Source organism: Lagenorhynchus albirostris, chromosome 19, assembly GCF_949774975.1.
Source record: "Lagenorhynchus albirostris chromosome 19, mLagAlb1.1, whole genome shotgun sequence".
NCBI classification, from domain to species: Eukaryota; Metazoa; Chordata; class Mammalia; order Artiodactyla; family Delphinidae; genus Lagenorhynchus; species Lagenorhynchus albirostris.
The window spans coordinates 13,146,616-13,167,649 of record NC_083113.1 but is presented as its reverse complement, the minus strand read 5'-3'; the positions used below and the strand labels follow the sequence as shown (position 1 = coordinate 13,167,649).

General features: G+C 47.6%; 1 protein-coding gene across 6 annotated transcripts in view; it reads left to right on the top strand.

Annotated features, from left to right (window-relative positions):
- HNRNPUL1 (heterogeneous nuclear ribonucleoprotein U like 1) overlaps positions 1-21,034 on the top strand; it is a 36,215-nt gene that overhangs the window by 12,101 nt on the left and 3,080 nt on the right. For all 6 annotated transcript variants that reach the window (XM_060132568.1, XM_060132569.1, XM_060132564.1 and 3 more), the window contains exons 6-13: positions 1,913-2,012; positions 3,794-3,906; positions 8,744-9,010; positions 10,139-10,261; positions 10,359-10,487; positions 18,197-18,365; positions 18,991-19,272; positions 20,411-20,700. In XM_060132568.1, the coding sequence (XP_059988551.1) occupies positions 1,913-2,012; positions 3,794-3,906; positions 8,744-9,010; positions 10,139-10,261; positions 10,359-10,487; positions 18,197-18,365; positions 18,991-19,272; positions 20,411-20,700 (1,473 nt within the window). The remainder of the gene's footprint in view (positions 1-1,912; positions 2,013-3,793; positions 3,907-8,743; positions 9,011-10,138; positions 10,262-10,358; positions 10,488-18,196; positions 18,366-18,990; positions 19,273-20,410; positions 20,701-21,034) is intronic.

Sequence of the window (21,034 nt, the reverse complement as noted above, 5' to 3'; positions counted from 1 at the left end):
GTCCCAGCAAAAAAAAAAAAAAAAAAGTAAAATGAACTGAGAAGAACTATGTCATTGCTAAATAATATATGGGGAAAGCAGGCTGACCATACATTGCTTCTTCAAACAGATTTTCCCTTGATGGGGTTTGACCCAGGTATTGTATAGCCAACCATTCTAAGGATGACATACTTGTAGAACTAGGAAAAGGAGTTGTTTGGAAAAACAGTGAGCTAGAAAGAATTGCTCATCACCAATTAAAGGGAGGACAGGGAAGAGCAAGAAAAAGAAAGGTTCTGCCATCAGGTCATCCTCTACCATCATCTCTCCACAGTTCCACGTCCGGTTATGTTTATGAAAATAATATGTGCTCGTGTTTAATAAAGTTCAGAAAGCATAAAAGACTGTAGGGTGAAAACCAGAGTTATACTCACATCCTCCCAATCCCCATCCTACCCTCCAAAGATACCTTATGTGTTAACAATTTCTTGTGTATCCTTTGCATATCCAAACTTATTTATGATAGGTAATACTTACAAAACACATTGCATGTGTTAGATACAGTGCCAACTTCTTTTCATGGATATCTCTATTAATCCTCACAGTATCATCATGAAATACATACTGTTGAAATACATACTGTTTTTAGAGGTGGAAGCTAAGACCAAGGGTTATCGTATTTGCTTGGCTAAGACGTTGATTCTAAGTTGTGTATTGTTTTGTGCTGCTTGTAGAGAAACACTGCCAATTATACTGACGGGGCTTTCACACATCAATTGTAAGATATATCCTGACTTTGGAGATGTTAAAATATGAAAGATGTGTGTGCAAAAGTCAGTGACATAGGGTAACTTTCTGAAAGCCACAATCTAATGCAGATAGATATTGGTTATTAGACAGTCTAACCTCTGATTTAATTAAAGGTTGAGTCAGAAGATACCTTTTTTTTTCTTTTTAATTTTTATTTATTTTTGGCTGCATTGGGTCTTCATTGCTGCATGCAGGCTTTCTCTTGTTGCGCGAGCAGGGGCTACTCTTAGTTGCGGTGCACGGGCTTCTCATTGCGGTGGCTTCCCTTGTTGCAGAGCAGGGGCTCTAGGCACGTGGGCTCCAGTAGTTGTGGCACGTGGGCTCCCGTAGTTGTGACTCGCGGGCTCTAGAGTGCAGGCTCAGTAGTTGTGGCGCACGGGCTTAGTTGCTCCACGGCATGTGAGACCTTCCCGGACCAGGGATCGAACCTGTGTCCCCTGCATTGGCAGGCAGACTGCGCCACCAGCGAAGTCCCCAAAAGGCACCTTTTATTCTTTGTGCTGCTTTTACTTAATACTGTGTCTTGGACATTTTTCCATACCCCAGTGTATCAGCCCTGCCTCATTCTTTTTAACCGCTGCATCATATTCTGTGGCAGGAATGTGCCATAATGTGACCAGTGCCTTATAGGTGGTTTCTACTTGCTTTCTCCCTCCCTGCCTCCCTCCCTTTTCAACATAAACACTGCCTCACTGAATATTTTTGGGTGTATGTATCTATAGGATAAACTGGAAGTTGAATTGCTTGGTTATAGAGCATGTGCATTTATAGTTAATAAAGACTGCTAAGTTGCCCTCCAAAGACATTGTACCAGTTTATGTTTCTACACCAAATGTTATGAGAGTCCCTGTTTCCCCTGCAGCAAGTGTTAAAACTAAAACATAACTGGTTCTGAAATTCCCTTCTCTGTGGCCCTGAACTCTCCTAAGCCCTTTAGAGGCCCTGGTTTCAGTACAACAGGCCCTTCAGAGCAGCGTAGATACCTTTTCCCCAGCAGCAAAAGCCTGCTGCTTTGTTTGTTTGTTTGTTTTTTTTAACATCTGCGCACTTCCCTCCTGTATTGCCTCGTAACCCATCAGCCTCCAGAGAATCACTTCTGAGCCCTCTTGTTCTCTGTTCCCAGATCAATGAGGAAATCTCTGTGAAGCACCTTCCATCTACAGAGCCCGACCCACACGTTGTCCGTATTGGTTGGTCCCTGGACTCCTGCAGCACTCAGCTAGGTAAGAGGAGGTCAGCCAAGCAATCCAGAGAGTAGAGCGGGTGCCTCTGTCCCTGGATTCTCAAGCTTCCTAAGTTTCTCTTTCCCGCATTGGACCCAGAACAGAACCACCCTGGGATGGAACAGACAACAAGGATTAGGCTTGTGCCGCTTCCCATCTTCAGACATACAGGATTCAGTTGGCAGGACCACAGTGATAACAACTTTTCTACAAAAATTTATCCTGCATCTTTAAGGAGAGGGTCCAAAGTCCTCTTTAGAAAACTGTTCCCTTTCTTAAAAAAAAGACCAGTTGTCTCCTGTTCTCAAACCAAGCTGAAAGTAATAAGTTCCTCAAGTCCCATTAAGTCCTATCTGGAATTTTCTGTCCAGAGCTTAACCCAGAGTAAAAGAGAAAGCAGAGACCAATGGGGCCAGGGCTGGCTGGTGGAGAGGGGCAGGGGCTGCCTTGAGAGGTTTTGAATTTTCACAGAACCCCAGGGCTCAGTGACCTTCTGACCCCAAGTGACTGATTTCAGTGACCAATGCTGAGAACCTTCTTCCTTGGTCATAAAAACATTCTGATTATGAAAATAATGTGTAAAGAAAAAAATGAAAATAATGTGTGCTCCTTGTGAAAATTCAGGCCATTACAGAGGAGAAAAATGAAAATCCTTCTAAACCTGTGAGATAACAACCAGTGTTAACATTTTCATCTGTAGCCTTCCAGACAGTTTGTGTTTTGTCCTTTGTGTTTCTCAGATGGGGCACATTATACGGACTACTGTAACCTGATTGCTTTTTCCCACTTAATATCCATGGGTATATTTTTGTAAATAAGCATAGCTTTTTTGACCACTGCATAATTTTTCACTTTACAGTTGTATCACTTATTTATCAATGTTTTGTAGGTCATTTAAGTTGATTGCAAATTTTTGCTGTTAAACACTTGAGCTGCCCTTGTGTGTAATTAGTCTGATCTTTAAAAGTAGAAGTGCTAGGTTAAAAACAGTGAACACTTTTCATTTTGATACGTAGTAGCAGTTTTTATTTAAGACTCATGTGTCATCTCCTTTTATCTTTCTTTCACTTTTGAGGTATAAGTGGAAAGTAGTTGATACAGATAAAGATACAAAGCCCAGAACAGTGGAGCAGATGTCCAAGGTTACACAGCTGATTCATACTAGAACTGGGCCTGGAGTTCATGCTGTTGGCTCCTGCTTTACTGGCAGGATGCGCCTTGGGTTCCTGGCCTAGGATCTCTCTATAACCCAGATGTCAGCCAGGGCCCCTGGGGTCTCAGTCATATTGCATCAGCACCCAGTTCTGTAGCCTAAGGCAATCCAGTACCTTTCCTAGGTATTAGACCTTATGGTCTGCAGAAGCAAAATCCTTTTACTGATTTCTGACCAAAACTCATTGGCACCAAAAATTGACGCCATTAGGAGACTTAACTGAATATTGAATGTCACAGCAAAGGGATGCATCTCAGCATACAACCTTCCTCTATCCCAGCTCCTCTCTTCCCTCCTCCCTTTATTTTTCCAAATTCTCCCTTCTGTGCAAAGCAGTTCAATTCAGCTCCTACTCCCAGACTTAACATCTAAAGCCATCAAGCCCTCAGAAGTTCTGCATAATGAGGGGCTTCCTTTCAACGGAACCTTTCTTACCTTCCCCGCCAAAAGCATCTGATTAGTAAAACTAGTAAAGAAAATGATTTTTTAATTTAAAACTACATGACAGCCATAAAGGCTGTTGTGACCATCGCAGGTTTAACCTGCCTTTGCCTGTTTCTTCCATCAGGCGAAGAGCCTTTCTCCTATGGCTATGGAGGCACTGGGAAGAAGTCCACCAGTAGCCGGTTTGAAAACTACGGAGACAAGTTTGCAGAGAATGATGTGATTGGCTGCTTTGCGGTGAGTGCTGGCAGCCTGTGGGAGTTGGCAGAACCAAATGTTGGTCCTGTCAGGTCAACCTGCAGACTTTTCTTTTTCAGAATACCTCTGTCCATTGTCTGCCCTGTGTCCAGCCACTCTCGCCATACCTCTTCGTCTCTCTTTGACGCACTGGAATGTTTGCAGTCATTTTGTGCAAAATTCTCCCATTCTACCCCTTCAGGTCTTTTGTGCAAAGCCGTCAGGTGGCAACCCTGAAGAAGTTTGGGGATGTCAGGTGTGCACAACCTTCCTCCCTTCCTACATACCAGAGTTACATTTTCTAAACAGACTCAGGAATTTCTTATCTTCCTTTGCTACAGAATAGCCTATCCATTCTCAAAGGCAGTGATGTTGGCTCTTTTCCCACTTTAGCATCATCTCATCCCAAAACTTCTTCCTTCCTTCACCTCACATTGGTTAAGCCAGGCTTCCAATAGTGCGTTGCCTTTGAGGACGGTGGGGATGGATGCAAAGCAGAACAAGATAGAGGATGCCTGAACTGCTGCTGAACTTCAGTCCCCAAGAGCAGTGACCAGCACTCACAGTGCTGTGGAGTGTGGCTGTTGCCTCTGGGTCCAGAATCCCTAGACCCAGACCCAGTCCCTGCTCTTCCTCTCACAGCCCTGGACTACCCTCCCTGTATTTCAGTTTCTTCTCGATGAGAATGTTTGCATCTACTCTAGAATTTCATGTGGAGTCATTAAATTAACCCATTAGAAGCACTTACAACAACGTCTGGCACATAATAAATGCTCAGTAAATACTACTTAACACTATTATCACTAGAAGTTAAATGTTTGTAAAATGTGCCGTGAAGCCCCAGGGAGGAGTGACTACCCAGGTGGATGCTTCTTCTTGGTTTTGTTCCCTCTGCATCCTCATGTTTGTACACAGGTACTCTTTTTTTTTCTTTCTTTCTTTTTTTTCCCCTCTTTTTTTTTGCGGTGCGTGGGCCTCTCACTGTTGTGGCCTCTCCCGTTGCGGAGCACAGGCTCCGGGCATAGCGCAGGCTCAGCGGCCATAGCTCACGGGCCCAGCCGCGCCGCGGCATGTGGGATCTTCCGAGACCGGGGCACGAACCCGTGTCCCCTGCATCGGCAGGCAGACTCTCAACCACTGCGCCACCAGGGAAGCCCTTTCCCCTCTTTGAAATAATTTCAAACTTAAGGAAAAGCCGTGGAATTCTCATAGAGCCCTGTCCAGATTCTAACATTTGCTTTACCATTTTTCCCAAATATATGTACATATATGTATATGATTTTTATCTGACCTGTTTGAGAGTAGGTTGCCTACATTGTGTCTTTATTCCTTAATACTTTAGCATACATTTCTTAAGAATAGAGCTATTATCTTAACCACAGTACAGTTATCAAATTTAACATTGATTTAATGCTATTGCCCACTCCATAGTCCACATTTAAATTTTGTCAGCTGTCCCAACAACATCCTTTAGAGCAATTTGGTTTCTAGTTCAGGATCACGAATTGCATTCTGTTGTCATGTCTTTTTTAGTCTGAAACAGTTTCTCAATCTTCCTTTGTCTTTCACAACCTCATTATCTTTTTAATAAAAAGCATGTTTTCTTAAAAATTAACCATGTTTATATTCTGCACATTGTTCCAAACCTTGCATTTTTTTTCCATTTAAAAGTAAATCTCTTAAAAAAAAAAAAAAGTAAATCTCAGCTATCTTTCCCTGTATGCACAGATAGTATAGATCTAGCTCAATTTAAAACATTGTTGAATAGTTAATAAATTCCTGTGGTTTCCAAAAATATCCAGAAATACAGAAAGGTATAAAGTCTTCTTGAGACCTTCCCACTCCACCCATGGTTCACATATGCCCTCCCCTACACATAAGCCCACTGGTATTCAGGATTTCTTTATAAAAATACAAGAAAGATGATTGTTATTTTTCTTCTTTTACACAAAAGGTAGCATGTTATACATGTTATTTTGTATCTTTTTTTGTTTAACTATGTATCTTAGAGTTATTTTTTTTAATATATCGCTTCACAGAGGATTTCTTTGTTCTTTTATATAGTCCATAGTCATTGAGTTGATCTACCATATTTATATAATCAATCCTCTATTAATGGACATTTGGTTAGTTCTCACCTTTTTACTTAGTAGCTGCCTAGTATTCTGATGCAGGTGTCAGTTTCCCCGGTGGACCTGAAAATTATTTGCTGGAAGTCAGTGCTGCAGTGACAGCTTATCTTTTTCCCACTTATCAGAGTATCTTGGAGGGCTTTTCGTGTTCCCATACATGGATATCCTGTGTGATTTAGTCTCTCCCACTTTCCCTTTGGAGCACATTTAGCAGTGCTGGTGTGAGCAATTTGCACATCTTTGCGTTCTTGTGGGAATATGGTTGTAATGTTTACCTCTGAAAGTATAACTTCTGAGTCAAAGGTGTATTTTTAATTTTTGATAGCTACCATCAAGACTGTACTCCAGGGAGGTTGTAACAATTTAATGTTTCATCAGCGTGTGACTGGGTTCCCCAGACTGTCCCATCTGAGCGTGAGGTTCTGTGAGTGTGTGGCAGTTTGGAACTTTAGGCCTGACTCTTGCTTCAGCCTGTTCATTTTTACTTCTACTTTTAAGATTTTATGTTCAGTTTCCTTTGTTTAAAGAATGCCATCACTTTAAAAGACTCAGAGTGAAGGGTTAGAAGGGGTGTGAAAAATCAGTGACCTGAAGGAACTGGTGGGGAGGACATTTGTGTCAGAACTTGAGTTCTCAACATTCACAAAACAGAAAGGACAAAATGGCCTTCCAGATAGAGAGAACAGTGTAACTCACTTCAGCAAACTGTAAGGAGTAAAATACTTGGAGCCTCAGGCTGCAAAAATGGCACACTTTGAATAATGCGAGGCTTAAGGACTTCGGGTCCTTAGGCCCTGGTGTGGCACTCGGGAATGGTTTTGCAGAAGTGACACAGCTACCCTTGCGTCTTTGACAGTTGGCGCCGTCAGTGGTGGGTTTGTCAGTTGAGGGTGCTGGTTTGTGTACAACATGGTAAGTTCCTTTAGTGAAGCTGGTGGACGTAAGGAAGGCTAACCCCCACGCTGTTCATTTCCGCGGTAGAGCAAAGGTGACCTGGGCCACTCTTGCTCAGGTGAGAAGACATGGCAGGGACTGTGCTGTGAGGATCGAGGCAGGATTTAGTCCAACAGATGTTTGCGTGTCTGCCCTGCGTGGTCTCGACCTGTGTGGGTGCTTACGGACACTTACAGATATAAAGGACTGTGTAGAACTGTGCCCTGTGAGCACTGAGGAGGGTAGTGAGGAGGCTCCTTAGGGAAAGGGGCTTTCACAGCTTCTCAAAGGGCAAGTCCCAAGGTGGTCTCCGCATGCAAAAGGGAGGAAATACCACGTCTTGTACTTTGCTGTCAGGAACCCGACCTGTGCTTCCGTCTTCCGTATGATCCCAAGTTTTGAGTCTCCCTTAATTGTAAACCTTTACCCTGCAGCCAGAGTGATCTTTCTGAAACACAGTTTTGACCAGGCCATTCCCCTATTCAAAACAAGTCAGGAGCTCTGCTCTGCTGCTGTCAGCACGAATTCGAACTTCTGAGGTAACAGAGAGCCCCTCCCTCGCTGAGAACAGGGACCATGTCTCCTCCCCACCACTTTAGCCCAGAGCAGTGCCTGGCATCTTGGAATGAGAGCACGCATTCATTATGCACTCACTCTGTAGTAAGCACATTCACCTGTTAAATCCTCAGAACAACTCTATACAGTGTAGAATCTTATCATGGCCCCTCTTTTTTTCTTAATAACTAAAAATTATTTATTTATTTATGCTGGGTCTTAGTTGTGGCACACGGGATCTTTGTTGCTGCACGAGGGCTCTTAGTTGGAGTGTGTGGGAATCTAGTTCCCTGACCAGGGATCGAACCCAGGCCCCCTGCATTGGGAGCTCAGAGTCTTATCCACTGGACCACCAGGGAAGTTCCTGGCCCCTCTTCTTTGATAAGGAAACTGAAGATGGAGTAAATGGTAGAGCTGAAGCAGCCTGCCTTCCAAAACAGGATCTTAACCACTAAACTTCAACTGATCAGTAAGGACTCAATAAATTGTTGAATTAAAGAATATGGTCCCTTCCTGGCTCTCCAGCTGTACCTGAAATCACTCCCCAACCCCCAACCCCCAATCCTTATGCTTCAGCCAGTCTGACCCTATGTTCACTCACTGCCAGATTTGTACACAAACAACACTTCTCTTTAGGACTCTCTCCTCTCACCCCAGACTTGGCTCCTTCCCGTTTATTGTTCAGGACTTGACTTCCTCCTCAGAGAATCTTGCTCCTGTGTAGGTGCTCTTAACTGAATTAGGATGGTGTCCTTGTCTAATTCCCCACTAGGCTCTGAGCTGTGTCAGGCCCAGATCACTGTAGACATAAGCATCAAGAAGAGCATATAAATGAATGCACGTGTAGAGCAGGGCCTGACTTAAAAGGCCCTGCTGTGGCTTTCTTTCCATCTGTTATCTGCTGGGGATGAGAATGGACAGGACTGCTTTTGCCTTCCTCTGTCTCAGGCTAGGCACAAGACTCAAATACTTGGAGCTTCCTAAAATTACACACTTCACATCCACCAGCTTTTTGCGTCTTGGGCAAGGAGGACTTTGGGCTGCATGTTGTCTGAGCTGTTCCCTGGTGCTTCCCGATGCATCTGTACATTGAGGAGGGACGCACTTGAATCTGGGAGGCCAGCTCTGTTTCCATTCCCTGCGTCTGCTCTGACTTGTGCCTCCCAGTGCCTTAAGCAGAACATTGGCAGTTATCTTTCTCTGGCTTTATTTCCTAGGACTTTGAATGTGGAAATGACGTGGAACTTTCCTTCACCAAAAATGGGAAGTGGATGGGCATTGCCTTCCGAATCCAGAAGGAAGCCTTAGGGGGTCAGGCCCTCTACCCTCATGTCCTGGTGAAGAATTGTGCAGTGGAGTTCAACTTTGGGCAGAGGGCAGAGCCCTACTGTTCTGTCCTGCCAGGCTTCACCTTCATCCAGCACCTTCCCCTGAGTGAGCGAATCCGGGGCACTGTCGGACCAAAGAGCAAGGCAGAGTGTGAGGTGAGTGGGCCTGGAAGCCTGAATTGGTGGCCGCCTCTCCAGAGCCACGTTGCTGCCAAGACAGAGGGGAGACATTCAGTAGCTGAGTGTGGTGAAAGCTGCTGTGAGAGTGAGGTGAGGGCTGTGCGTGTGTGACTTAGTCCAAGGAGGGAGGGGCCAAGGTAAGACACCTAAATGTCAGAAAGATTCCAAAAGGAAGTTGCCACACTGCTCCTTGGGTGTGGTCAGAATCTTGGAAAAGGAGGCTTTCCTCCCAGCGGAAGAGGGTGTGAAGGCACTTCCTGGTGAGCGAGTCCTTGGAGGAGGTTGTGCAGCTCCATGCTCCCATCCAAAGCTCTCCGAGAACAAAAACAGCAACTGGACTTAGAGCTGATTTGGTTGCAGAAGCTGTACTGGTGGTCTTTGTCATCAAATAATGTTTCTTTCTGATATATAAGTGATTTTGTGTTTATTCTAGAAAATTAAGAAACATAAAGAAAATTAAAGTTCCCTTTAATTCCACCATCCACAAATAAGTTTTCTTTGAAAGTTTTGGAGCTTATCCTATGCCTTTTGCTGTGCTAGGTGCCATTTATACACACACACTTACAGTTGAGATCTTATGGTATAAACATTTTGATATCATGCCCTTTCACTTAGTGTTATTTTGTGAGCTTTGTCCCACCACATGAACACCTCTTTTGAAACGCATTGTTATTAGCCTCACTATTTTCCTCTTTTTGGGCATTTTGGTTACATCCAGTGTTTGCCAAATTGTAAACGTACTGATTAGAAATGATGCTCGTCCTTATGCATACAGTCTGTCCCCATCTGAGACTCCGGGAAGGTTATACCACTCCTTGTGCCTATTCCGTGGACCTTTCCCTTTCAGAGGCCCCTGAATCCCGCCTAAACAAAAATGTAAATACTCATAAGAGCAGGCCCTCTGCTGAGAGTCTGACAACCCTCATCTCTTTGAATCCCAACAACAGTACTATGAGGTAGACGCTGTTACTGCTTCCATTTCCCAGAGGTGGCCATGAGGTTTAGAGTCACCCTCACGGTCACCATCAAGTCAGGGTGATGCCAGGCTGCCATGCCATACACTGTTTCTGGTTCACAGTGTCCCTCCTGGTCCTGTTCTTATAGATTCTGATGATGGTGGGCCTGCCTGCCGCCGGTAAGACCACATGGGCCATCAAACATGCAGCCTCCAACCCCTCCAAGAAGTACAACATCCTGGGTACCAATGCCATCATGGATAAGATGCGGGTAAGGATAGCCCCTGGTCTCTCCTCCTCCACCTCCCACTCCCTGAATACTGCTCAGCAAACAGGACCAACCACCCCTCACCACCCCCTGCCCACAGGTGATGGGCCTACGCCGTCAGAGGAACTACGCCGGCCGCTGGGACGTCCTGATCCAGCAGGCCACCCAGTGCCTCAACCGCCTCATCCAGATCGCTGCCCGAAAGAAACGCAACTATATCCTAGATCAGGTACTTACTGGTGATTGTCACGCCCCAGGAGAGGGAAGGGGCCATTGGGTGCCTGGGAAGTCCTCTCTGGTCCTTGTATTTTTTTCCCCGTAATGCTCTTAGACTGCAGTACTGGTTAGAGGTCAGCCATACATGATGGCACAGTCCCAGACTCTTAACACAGCTTTCTGAGTCTGGTCTGCAAGCAGGGGTCTGGAGCAGCAATCCAGGCCTAGCTCAGGCCACAAGCAGCACAAAAGAACATTTTGTGAGAGCAAATTTTGTGAAATGGAAAGGCATGGATTTCTGAGCCAGACAAACCTGGGCTTGAATCCCAGCTCTGCTGCCTCCTAGCTGCGTGCCTGTGGGCAGCTGACTTTATCCTCTGAGTCTCCTGGTCTGTAAAACACAGCTCAAAATGGTGCCCGCACACCTAACACGGGAACTGGCACATAGTAGCTGGAGGTGGTTGTTAACCTACAGGATAGGTGTGTCCCAGCTTCTCTTAGCATGTTTGTATGACTGTCAGGTACCTATATGTCACATATCTTTTACCTGCATTTCAATGAAGAGCAAGGTTCTTAACATTAGGCAATTTGGGAACTTTTGAAATTAAACACAGAATTTTGTATGAAGATGCAGATATGTTTGTTTGTTTGTTTTGTTTTTTGGCCTCACTGCATGGCGTGTGGGATCTTAGTTCCCTGACCAGGGATCCCATGCCCCCCTGCGTTGGAAGCGTGGAGTTTTAACCACTGAACTGCCAGGGAAGTCCCAGATATGATCTTTTTTTAACTAAAATGTTTTGAGTTGGGATAGGAAGATCGTCTGTGGCTTTCGGCATTCTCAAAAGTATGAGTGACCCAAACGTGGTTAAAGATCCCTGTCTCAGAGCAACGAGTGCTTCTTGTTTACCACCTGTGAGACCTCCTTGACGTTTGTCCTGAAGGCTTTCTCAAGTAGCAGATTTTGTATTTGAGGATGTACAAACAAGCCTCTGTTCCCCCTCAGCCTTGTATTTGTGTTTTCTTAAAAACCTGTAAGTGTGCAAATATGTAAACTAAGTAGCACCCCCAGCCTGGCAGCCTTAACTGGAGTGCCTTCCGTATGTGTAGTCCTGAGTACTTGGTTACCATGAGTTCAAAGGGCTTCTGATGAGGGTGGAGCTGGTTTTAGTGGTTGATCAGAAAGGTGGTTGGAGGGACTTCCCTGGCGGTCCCGTGGTTAGGACTCCATGCTCCCACTGCAGGGGACCCAGATTCAATCCCTGGTCAGGGAACTGGGATCCCACAAGCCGCATGGAGAGGCCAAAAATAAATAAGTTAAATTAAAGCCAACTTCCAACCTTTTTTTTTAAAAAAAAAGGAAGAAGGAAACGTGGTTGGAAACTCCAGGGGATCAAGGTGCTTTTGCATAGGAGTGAGCATCTTACACAAAACAATTAAGCAGGAGCTTCTGGGTTGGTGAACAAGTGGACAAGTGCTCTTCAGAAGAGCATGGAAGTTCTGTGCCCCTTCCCACATAGCTTGCCCTTTGTGTTTGTTCCATCTGGCTGTTCCTGCATTATATTCTTTTATAATATATTGGTAATCTAGTGTTTAGAGTTGAAAAATTGATGCCTCGATATCCAACCTTTGAAAGGAGTACAAAGAACTTATTCTTAAAGACAAAAAAAATGGCTACTGGCTGGTGATAGTTCTTTATGACAGAAAAATTAAATGATCTTGCCAAGCAGTTAGGTACTAAGAGTAGAAATCTGGTTTGCTGATGAAACAGTTATGCTCAGTTGGCCAAGGCTATGCAATACAATTGGCATTCTTCTGTGATGGTGGAGATGTGAGATTTACTCCGGGTTCTGCTTTTCTGGAAAGTAGACATGAAAAGGTGTACTACTTTTATCCAGTGACCAATGCCGCAACCATGGGATTGAGCCCTGAAGACACATTTGTGAAGAAGACAGGACATGATCCCATAATAGTAAATTTTGATAAAAAACTATTAATTGGGCTAATGTTTAGAATATATTTATGGGGGAAGGGGACAGTTGGGCACAGGGTAGTCCAAGAGCTACTCAGGGTTGCTGCCCCAGCTCAGCCCCATCAATAATGCGTACAGCCAGCCTTCTCCCCCGTTGAAGACTTTGTTTGTTTGTTTGTTTGTTAACCCTAGCCTCACTTTGCCCCATTTTTCTTGTCAGGGCATTTTGGAGCTGTAGTCCAGCTTGGCCTCAGTGGGATTCTGTCCTGAAAGATAGAGCAGTGGTGTTTTAATACCTTGAGAATTCCTTTTTTGGATACCCCAGCAAGTATTCCCTGCCTGTCTTTTTCTCAGTTTACTAGTTAAATCAGCTGTGAAACCCATTTCAAATATGTGGCCCATGGAGAAAGTTTATAATCCTAGAGGTTATAATTGTCTTAACATCTCTGTCCAGCATTTCAAAGTGGGCTTTCTCTAGAGGTCAGGGCCCCAGCCCCTCAGCCAGGCACAGAACAGTTGAGCACAGTAAAGACTTGCCGTTGGCCCTCTCGGCTTATGCTGCCTTGTTCAGGGACAGGGTCCAGGGCTGTTCCAGATGCACCTGTGGTCTTCAGGGCTGCTGGCCTCCTGGTGGAGGAACATGCAGATCAGGCCAAGTGTTCTAGGCCAACAGTGAGGCCAAAGAACGTGAACTCTGAAGGTGGGGGAGCAGGGTTCTCTGGTTGGCCACAGATTGGAGGATTGACTTGGGGCCCGAAACTAGAGATTACTGAGGCATGGGAAGAGGTCTGAAGCCAGTGGTTCGACCTGTTTTGGCTTAAACCCCAAAAAGTGTGTTCCAGAAAACCCTGGGTGGGTGAGCGTGTGTGTAGGAGATACAGAGCAGGCCCCAGGCCAGACCCTGGCATTTCCTACCCCACCAGCCTTGGCAGTGAGGGGTAAGTTGATGCTTAGCTGTCTCCTGAGTTAGATGGGATTCCCAGAGCAGAAACTGGTACTACAGGCAAAGTCCCTGCGGTCCCTGGATCTCAGCCCAGCACCATCTTTTTTCTTCTCTGGTTTTTCCTGAGTGGTCAGACCTCCTCACATTTGGCTCTTCTGGGTCTCCTGTTGGTAGTTTGACCTCAGAAATGCCCCTCCTTGAGAGGGGAGGAGAACGTAGCTACAGAAGCCAAGCTAGGCCAAGTGAACCGTTTAGTTGGGGCTTTTACCTACATTCCATGGTGACCTGAGTACTCTCTTCAGATTATGTGGGTGTTAGAGCAGTGGAACAGCCGAGGAGAAAAAGAAAAGAAAGAAGAGGTAGGCCACATTGCTTCAGGTGGCTCTGCTGCCAGTGGAAATCCTCTGGAATGAAACGTGGCCTGGCCTGTCCCTTGCCTACCAAGGTGCAGAGTAGGAGCTGGCCTCTGTGAGGCAGCAAACTTGCCTTCCTGGAGGCTTCTGAGAAAGCCCCTGCAGGGCCATATGTGAGGGCCCAAACCATCCCCAGGGTTGAGGTCTGCAGGCTAGGAGTTCTCTTAGGATTCTAACAGCCCAGAGCTAGGCCAGGCAGTGATCAGAGGCAGGGCTGGATATGACAACGTCGCTGACCTTGCCTCAGCCCTCAGAACAAGTGATTGTAGTCCTGCTTTGCACCCCTGTTGGCAAGAGCCACGCCTTTGCCTGAAACAGAAACCCAGGGCTACAGTGGAGACCCAAAGTAAACTGCCTCTTGTTGGCAGGCGCTGGAGAAGAGGATGTTTCTTTCCTCTCTCCTCCCCACCCCCAGAGCCTCAGCCCATTCCATTGTTGACACTCTGGCCAAGTCTCTTACCTCACAAGTGGTTCGTTCTACTGGGTTCACCTCACGCTGAGGCTAGAGTGAACTCTTACGTCACCAGCTTTAAGTTTGCTCCCCTGGGATCCAACCCTGTCTCCTGCTGCCAGCCTGACCTTGTTGAGTTGTGGGTGGGGGACAAGAGTTGACAGGGGACAGAGGGGCTCTTAGAGACCTCAGGCTGTGAGCGGCCTGCTGTGTTCCTCCCTACTCCCCCAGACTGTCACACACCAAAACTACCCCCGCAGCTGCTCTGAGAAACCCAGCCCCTGTCCTTCGGCCCACATCACGGGGGCAATGGAAGTAGCCCGGGGCCAGGGAACACAGGCGGCCCCCGACCTCCTCAGAGTCAGCATCTTCAAGCAGGGTGGGGCTGGGAGAAGCAGGAACTAGGCTGAGGGAGCCTGCACAGCGGGAAAAGCTGACCTGCCGTTGTGCTGGTCTCTTAGCAGCAGCCCCCAGTGACCACAGCAGTGCCGGGCCAGCCCAGGGTCTCTGACCTCACTGTGTTTGCTGTGGCAACGGCACCAACAGCTAACTCCCTTTCCTCCAGGGAAGCCAAGCACTTGCATTTCTGCTGGCTGGCCTAGTTGCTCTTCTTTCCTTCCTCAAGCCGAGGAGGGAGGGGAGGGAGGCGCGGTCTTGAAAATTGTCACCAAGAGGGTTCTCAGCACCTCAGTTCCAGAATGTCTGAGGAGCCATTCCTCAGAGTCTAGCCACTTCCCAGGACAGAGACCAGCTGTTTATGAGTCCTGTCTGCTCTGCCCCCATTCCGCCCACTGTGAAGCTGCAGGGACTAGCCCTCTTGGCAGTGATGCTTCTCGTCTCTATCCCCTCATCAGGACGTTGACGGGGTAGGTCTCATCCATAGAAAACCACCAAGAGGTGTTTATCCATGCCCTTGGGGTTCAAAGGAATCAAAATAGGATCACTTCTTACGGGCAAGCAAACAGTGGAATGGATTGTCCACAGAGTGGCTGGGGCCACAGTCACCCCTGGCACCCGCCTACTCTGGGTTTTGTGCCAGGAGAAAACCTCATTATTTAGCTAGAGGAAAGCAAATTCTGTCTTTCTGTGACCAGATGCCACCTGATTTGCTTTTAGGAATGGAGTCTAGGAAGAGCGGTGAGGAGAAGGACTTGACTTTTCCTCTGTAACCTGTGTGCTTTTTAACCATTTGTGGCTCAATGCCTCTCCTTGGGCCAGTGCTCAAGGCACAGATTATAACACGTGTATGCCCACCACACACCCACTTTGAGGGCCCCCACCCCCAGTTAATGTTGAGACGTTTTCCCTGGGGAACAGGGAAGACCATCTTTGCCTGCTGTGTGTGTCAGGGCCACAGAGTTGGGTTGGTTTAGAAAACAGCTGTACCCACAGCCCACATCTCCCAACAGGTGTGCACTGGCGTCCCTGGCCTCTAGCTGACCCATAACCCAGCTTCCTGTTCCTTGTGTTTTGGAATAGGCTCTCTTGTGCCTCATCTTTTCCTCAAACTTAACTTTCCTTGGTCCTTTCCATTGGGAAGCCTCTCCTAGGACAGTGTCAGTCCTGTTGGTCATATTTGCAGACTTCTTTCCCTGCCATTTTCACATCTATAAATCCTCACCAGAGCCAGGAGGAGGGTGATAGGATCTCTGTCTTATAGATGTAGAAATTTGAGACTCAGACTAATTAGGGGACTTGTCTACAGCCTCACAAATAGAGGCCACAGCTGCGATTTCAACCTCAAGCCTGTTCCCCAGAGCCTGTGTTCCTTCCACCCTGTCTCACCATCCCTGCCTTTCTGATGGGAAGTCACTATAGCTTGACGTTCCTTGGTCTGAGTTGCTTCAACTTAACCTTACAGTAAGAAGATCCAGTGCACCCCACCCAGTGACGGCCACATCATATCAACCATTACCTCCATTTGTTGAGTGTTGGCTGTGAGCCAGACCCTGGGCTAACCAAGGGCTTTTACTCACATGAGCTCCTTCAGTGTTAATAGTGACCATATGATCTTCCTATTGTTTTCCCCTTTCAGGGCTTGAGACTTAGTAGGTATGCAGACTGAGGCTCTGAGTGGAAGTCACTCACTCAGGGCCACACAGTGTGACTTGACCAAGTCACCTTAGAGCCAGGGTGTGCTGAGCCATCCCCCCTGCGCTACCTGCCTCTGTCAAGGCAGCTTCCACCCTGGAGGCCACAATGTAGCCCCCACTCCAGGAGTTCCTCACACTTGGTCAGTTGCTTTGTGGTCCTTTTCCTGCTCAGTCCTCACCAGGCCCAGGAGGGAGGCTTTTTTTCCTCCATTTTAACAGATGAAGCAACTACAAGGACTGGCCACGGTGAGTGAGTGGCCACACTAGGACTTGATGCTGGGCTTTTTCCACCCTGCCAGGCTGCATCTTCAAAATACAACATTTTTTTGTCTGTTTGTGCATGCCCCTTTACAGATCTCTTCCCCTCTGTGGCTTCTCCCTTGGGTACCTTTCAGAGCTACTAAAAGTTGTTTAAATGCAACATTACTTATTACTCCAGTTCTGTTGAGTGTCTGAATGGGAAAAGATACCCATACAGGTGCCTGGGTCCCACCTCCAGAGACGGGTTGGGGAATACTCTGATGGGGTTTGAGCCACTCTCTTTTTCAGTAGTGTCCGAGTGATTCAGGTACACAGGCTGAGTCCGTGGAGCACTGGGGTTTGACAGATCTGGGCGCCAGTCCCAAAGGACCCAGCATGTGGGAGGTATTCAATGAACGGAAGCTGTCTTTACTACGGCTCTCAATCAGATGTGTCATAGAGCACCGCTCTATGCCAGCACCAGCCCAGGAAGCACCTAACCATCATCTAGAAGAAGGGAAGAGAAAGTTAGTAGCAAAACTGCACTTGCTAAAAGCACAAGTTATCGCCTTGTCAAGCTCCCTGGTTAGAAGCTTGTGGGTGAGTCTGGTGTTTTAGAGTAGGACTAAGGGAATAAAAGAACCACAGTGTTGATGAAAATGATCTATATAACTGTCAAAGGGGCTGGTTAATTATGGCATCCATTCTATAAATATTATTAAAGGAGAATACCACGGAATTCCGTAAAGGTCCAGTGGTTAAGACTCCGCACTTTCACTGCCGAGGGCACAGGTTCAATCCCTGGTCGGAACTAAGATCCCGCAAGCTGCGTGGTGTGGCCCAAAAGGAAAAAAAGGAGAACACCAGCACAGAAAAATGACAGAGAAACATTAAGTGAAAAAAAGACTTCAGAAGAGTGTGTGTTGTTTGATTCCATTAGTGTTAAAAATCACCCTGGTGGTGCAGTGGTTGAGAGTCCGCCTGCCGATGCAAGGGACACAGGTTCGTGCCCTGGTCCAGGAAGATCCCGCATGCCGCGGAACGGCTGGGCCCGTGAGCCATGGCCGCTGAGCCTGCGCGTCCGGAGCCTGTGCTCCGCAAAGGGAGAGGCCACAACAGTGAGAGGCCCATGTACCGCAAAAAAAAAAAAAAGAAAAAGAAGAAAAAAAAATCACACAGATATTTCTAGAAATACATAAGAAATTCAATACAGGTCATCTCTGGGAGGTAGGAATGGCAGTAAGTGGATGAAAGGATTCTTACTCTAAACTTTATAGCTTGTACTCTGAATTTTTTTACTGTGAGCATGTGTTACTTTTAGAATGGGGGCTGAGGGGGCTGTAATGCACAGTACCACGAACAAATTGGATTAAAAAAGGAAAGCCCAAACTTTAGGAATCCCTTGTCCTGTTACTGTCAGCAGCCACTTTCCCAAGTCAGTTCATTTTCTGAGGGTAGTCTCAAGAATCTTAAAAGTGAAGAGCAGTTTCCTGAGTTTCTCTGCTTAGGAGAACTAGTATCCCTTTCTCAGTCCCTGGCCTACATAATACCCCACAGAGGAAAAGACCAACTTGTAATGACCATCTCTTGCCTCTTCTGTTACCTACCCCTAGACAAATGTTTATGGGTCAGCCCAGAGACGAAAAATGAGACCATTTGAAGGCTTCCAGCGCAAAGCTATTGTAATTTGTCCCACTGATGAGGACCTAAAAGACCGAACAATAAAGCGAACCGACGAAGAAGGGAAGGATGTCCCCGATCACGCGGTCTTAGAAATGAAAGGTAGGAAATGAGCAGTTCCCCGAGGGACATCGCAGCAGGGTCCTTAAGAGAAAAAGGGCTTTGCACAGTTTTTCCCTTCCCAGCTTCTTGATTATTCTTTTTTTTATCTTGTTCTTTCTGTGCTTCTGCTTTGTCCCTTCCCCGTCTAGTACAGCTGTGAATGGAAAAGCTGCCTGTATCCCTCCTGGGGCAGGGTTTTCAGACTAGATGGGGCTGGGGCAGGATGAGGGAGAGGATGTGTGGGAACAGGTGCTGAGAGACCTGCACGGTTGGCTGTCTGCCTCTGGCACCCACTGGGTGGGCTAGCTGAGCAAGCCTCAGTTTGCTTCTCCGTAAAAATAAGGAAGATGATTCCACCTGCCAGGCTCACTCCCTGGGTTATAAAACATTGGTTTGGTGGGGCTTAGCCACCTCTTCAGGAAAGGGAGGAGAGGGTCTTTGTTAGCCCCTTAAGGTTGTCAGGGAGGCCGAGCTTGGGACCCTGTCTCTCATCTGTCGCTCACACTGCAGTCCCCTCCTCCTCCTCCCTTCTGGCACGCCAGTGTCCTGGGGGTGAAGGAGACCAGACCTCACAAGGTGCTGACCGCCTCTTCTTGTTCCCTCTGGGGCCCTCCCTTCCTCCTAGCCAACTTCACGTTGCCAGATGTTGGGGACTTCCTGGACGAGGTGCTGTTCATTGAGTTGCAGCGAGAGGAAGCAGACAAGCTGGTGAGGCAATACAATGAGGAAGGCCGCAAGGCTGGGCCACCCCCTGAAAAGCGCTTTGACAACCGAGGCGGTGGCGGCTTCCGGGGCCGTGGAGGTGGCGGCGGTTTCCAGCGCTATGACAACCGAGGTCCCCCTGGGGGCAACCGAGGAGGCTTCCAGAATCGGGGAGGAGGCAGCGGAGGAGGCAGCTACCGAGGAGGTGAGGCATCTCACACTGAGCTATCCCTGCTTTTGGTTCCTGGTTCAGGGTTGCATTTTGTGAATGCTTCCTCAGTCAGCAGATGACATTTCCCTGTCACCCGCAGTGGGCTGAACTCTGGTAGAGAACTAAGATAAATCAGAGTCTGGGGCCTCAGGGAAACTCTCCCACTGTCATGCTCCCCCTGGACATTGCTCCTGAAGCCCTTGCCCATTTGTATGTCGCATTGCTATTATTTTTATGAATCTTTCCCACCCCTCATCTGACCATGAGCTTCTTGCGAAGAGTGGCCAGACCGAGTTTACTGCCAGTCCTGGGTCCCACCTCAGGACCTTGCACAGGGCAAATATTAGGACTGGTTTTGCTTCTGAAACACATGGAGAAACAGGCTTGGAGAGGTTAATTTGCCCAAGATTCACCCAGCTGAATCCATATTTGGGATCAAGTGAAGATGGATCCAGAGCCCAGGTTCTTATTAAGTTATGCTGTCTCTGAAGTGTATGATCATGATTTAGTAAGCATGCCCTACTCTGTTTCAGTCTTGTGCTGGGTGGTTTTGGAGACAGAGCCTTGACCCAGACACTATATCACCCTGTAGTGACAGTCCAGAAGGATTCTGGGCTCAATGGCACAGCCCCGGGGGTACTTTGAGCTCCAGTGATACCTGATCCAGCCTGCAGGGGAGCAGGGCTCAGGAAAGGCCTCTTGAAATGCTGATATCTAAGCTGAGATCCAGATGCCTGTAGGAATTGGCGGGGGGTAGGGTTCTGGGCTCATGAAAACTGCACAAAGGCTCAGAAGAGGCCAGCCCATTTGGCCAAGCCTGAAAAGGACTGTCCCAGTGCTTAGATGTTGGGGACACAGTAGAAACTAAGACAGCCCTGGTCCCAGGCTTACAGTCCATTGGGCAAGACAGACCTGTCAGCAGGCCCTAACAACTGAGTGTTACCAAGGCGGCATGGGGGGGTGCTCCCAGGGCTCTGGGGAAGGCCGGAGGGAGTGCTTTACTTGTTCACTGGGACTGGACTCCTGCTCTGTGCCTGGTCACACTGGAGCTACAGTAGTCTTCAAGACAGCCCAGCTCCTGAGGGTCCCAAATTGAGAACAGTGGGGCCTCTCACCTGATTCTCCAATGCAGGTTTCAACCGCAGTGGAGGTGGTGGCTACAATCAGAACCGCTGGGGTAACAACAGCCGGGATAACAACAACTCCAACACCCGAGGCAGCTACAACCGGGCTCCCCAGCAACAGCCGCCACCACAGCAGCCACCGCCACCACAGCCACCGCCACAGCAGCCTCCACCACCACCCAGCTACAGCCCTGCTCGGAACCCCCCAGGGGCCGGCAGCTACGCTAAGAACAGCAACATCCCTGGCTCGAGCGCCAATACCAGCACCCCTACTGTCAGCAGCTACAGCCCTCCACAGGTGAGAGGATAAGCGTGCGTGTGTGTGTGAACAGGTGAGAGGAGGTGGGTCCAGGGAAATCACCAACATGTGCTCCAGCCACAGGTCTTCACTCTTACCTCCAGCCCTGCCCTTTCTCCCTTCCCTGCCAGTGCTTTTGGCTGAGACAGACGCTAGATATTCCCAGATGCCTTCCAGACCCAGAGTAAATCGGGGAACCTACCTGTTCTGTCATCTCTCTCAGGGCGGGCTGTATGTGTTGGTCCCACAAGCAAGTACATTTCTCTTGGCTGCGTTCTCTTGGCTGTGTCACTGGCCTCACTGAATCCCCAAGAAAGCACTCAATTGGAGTTAC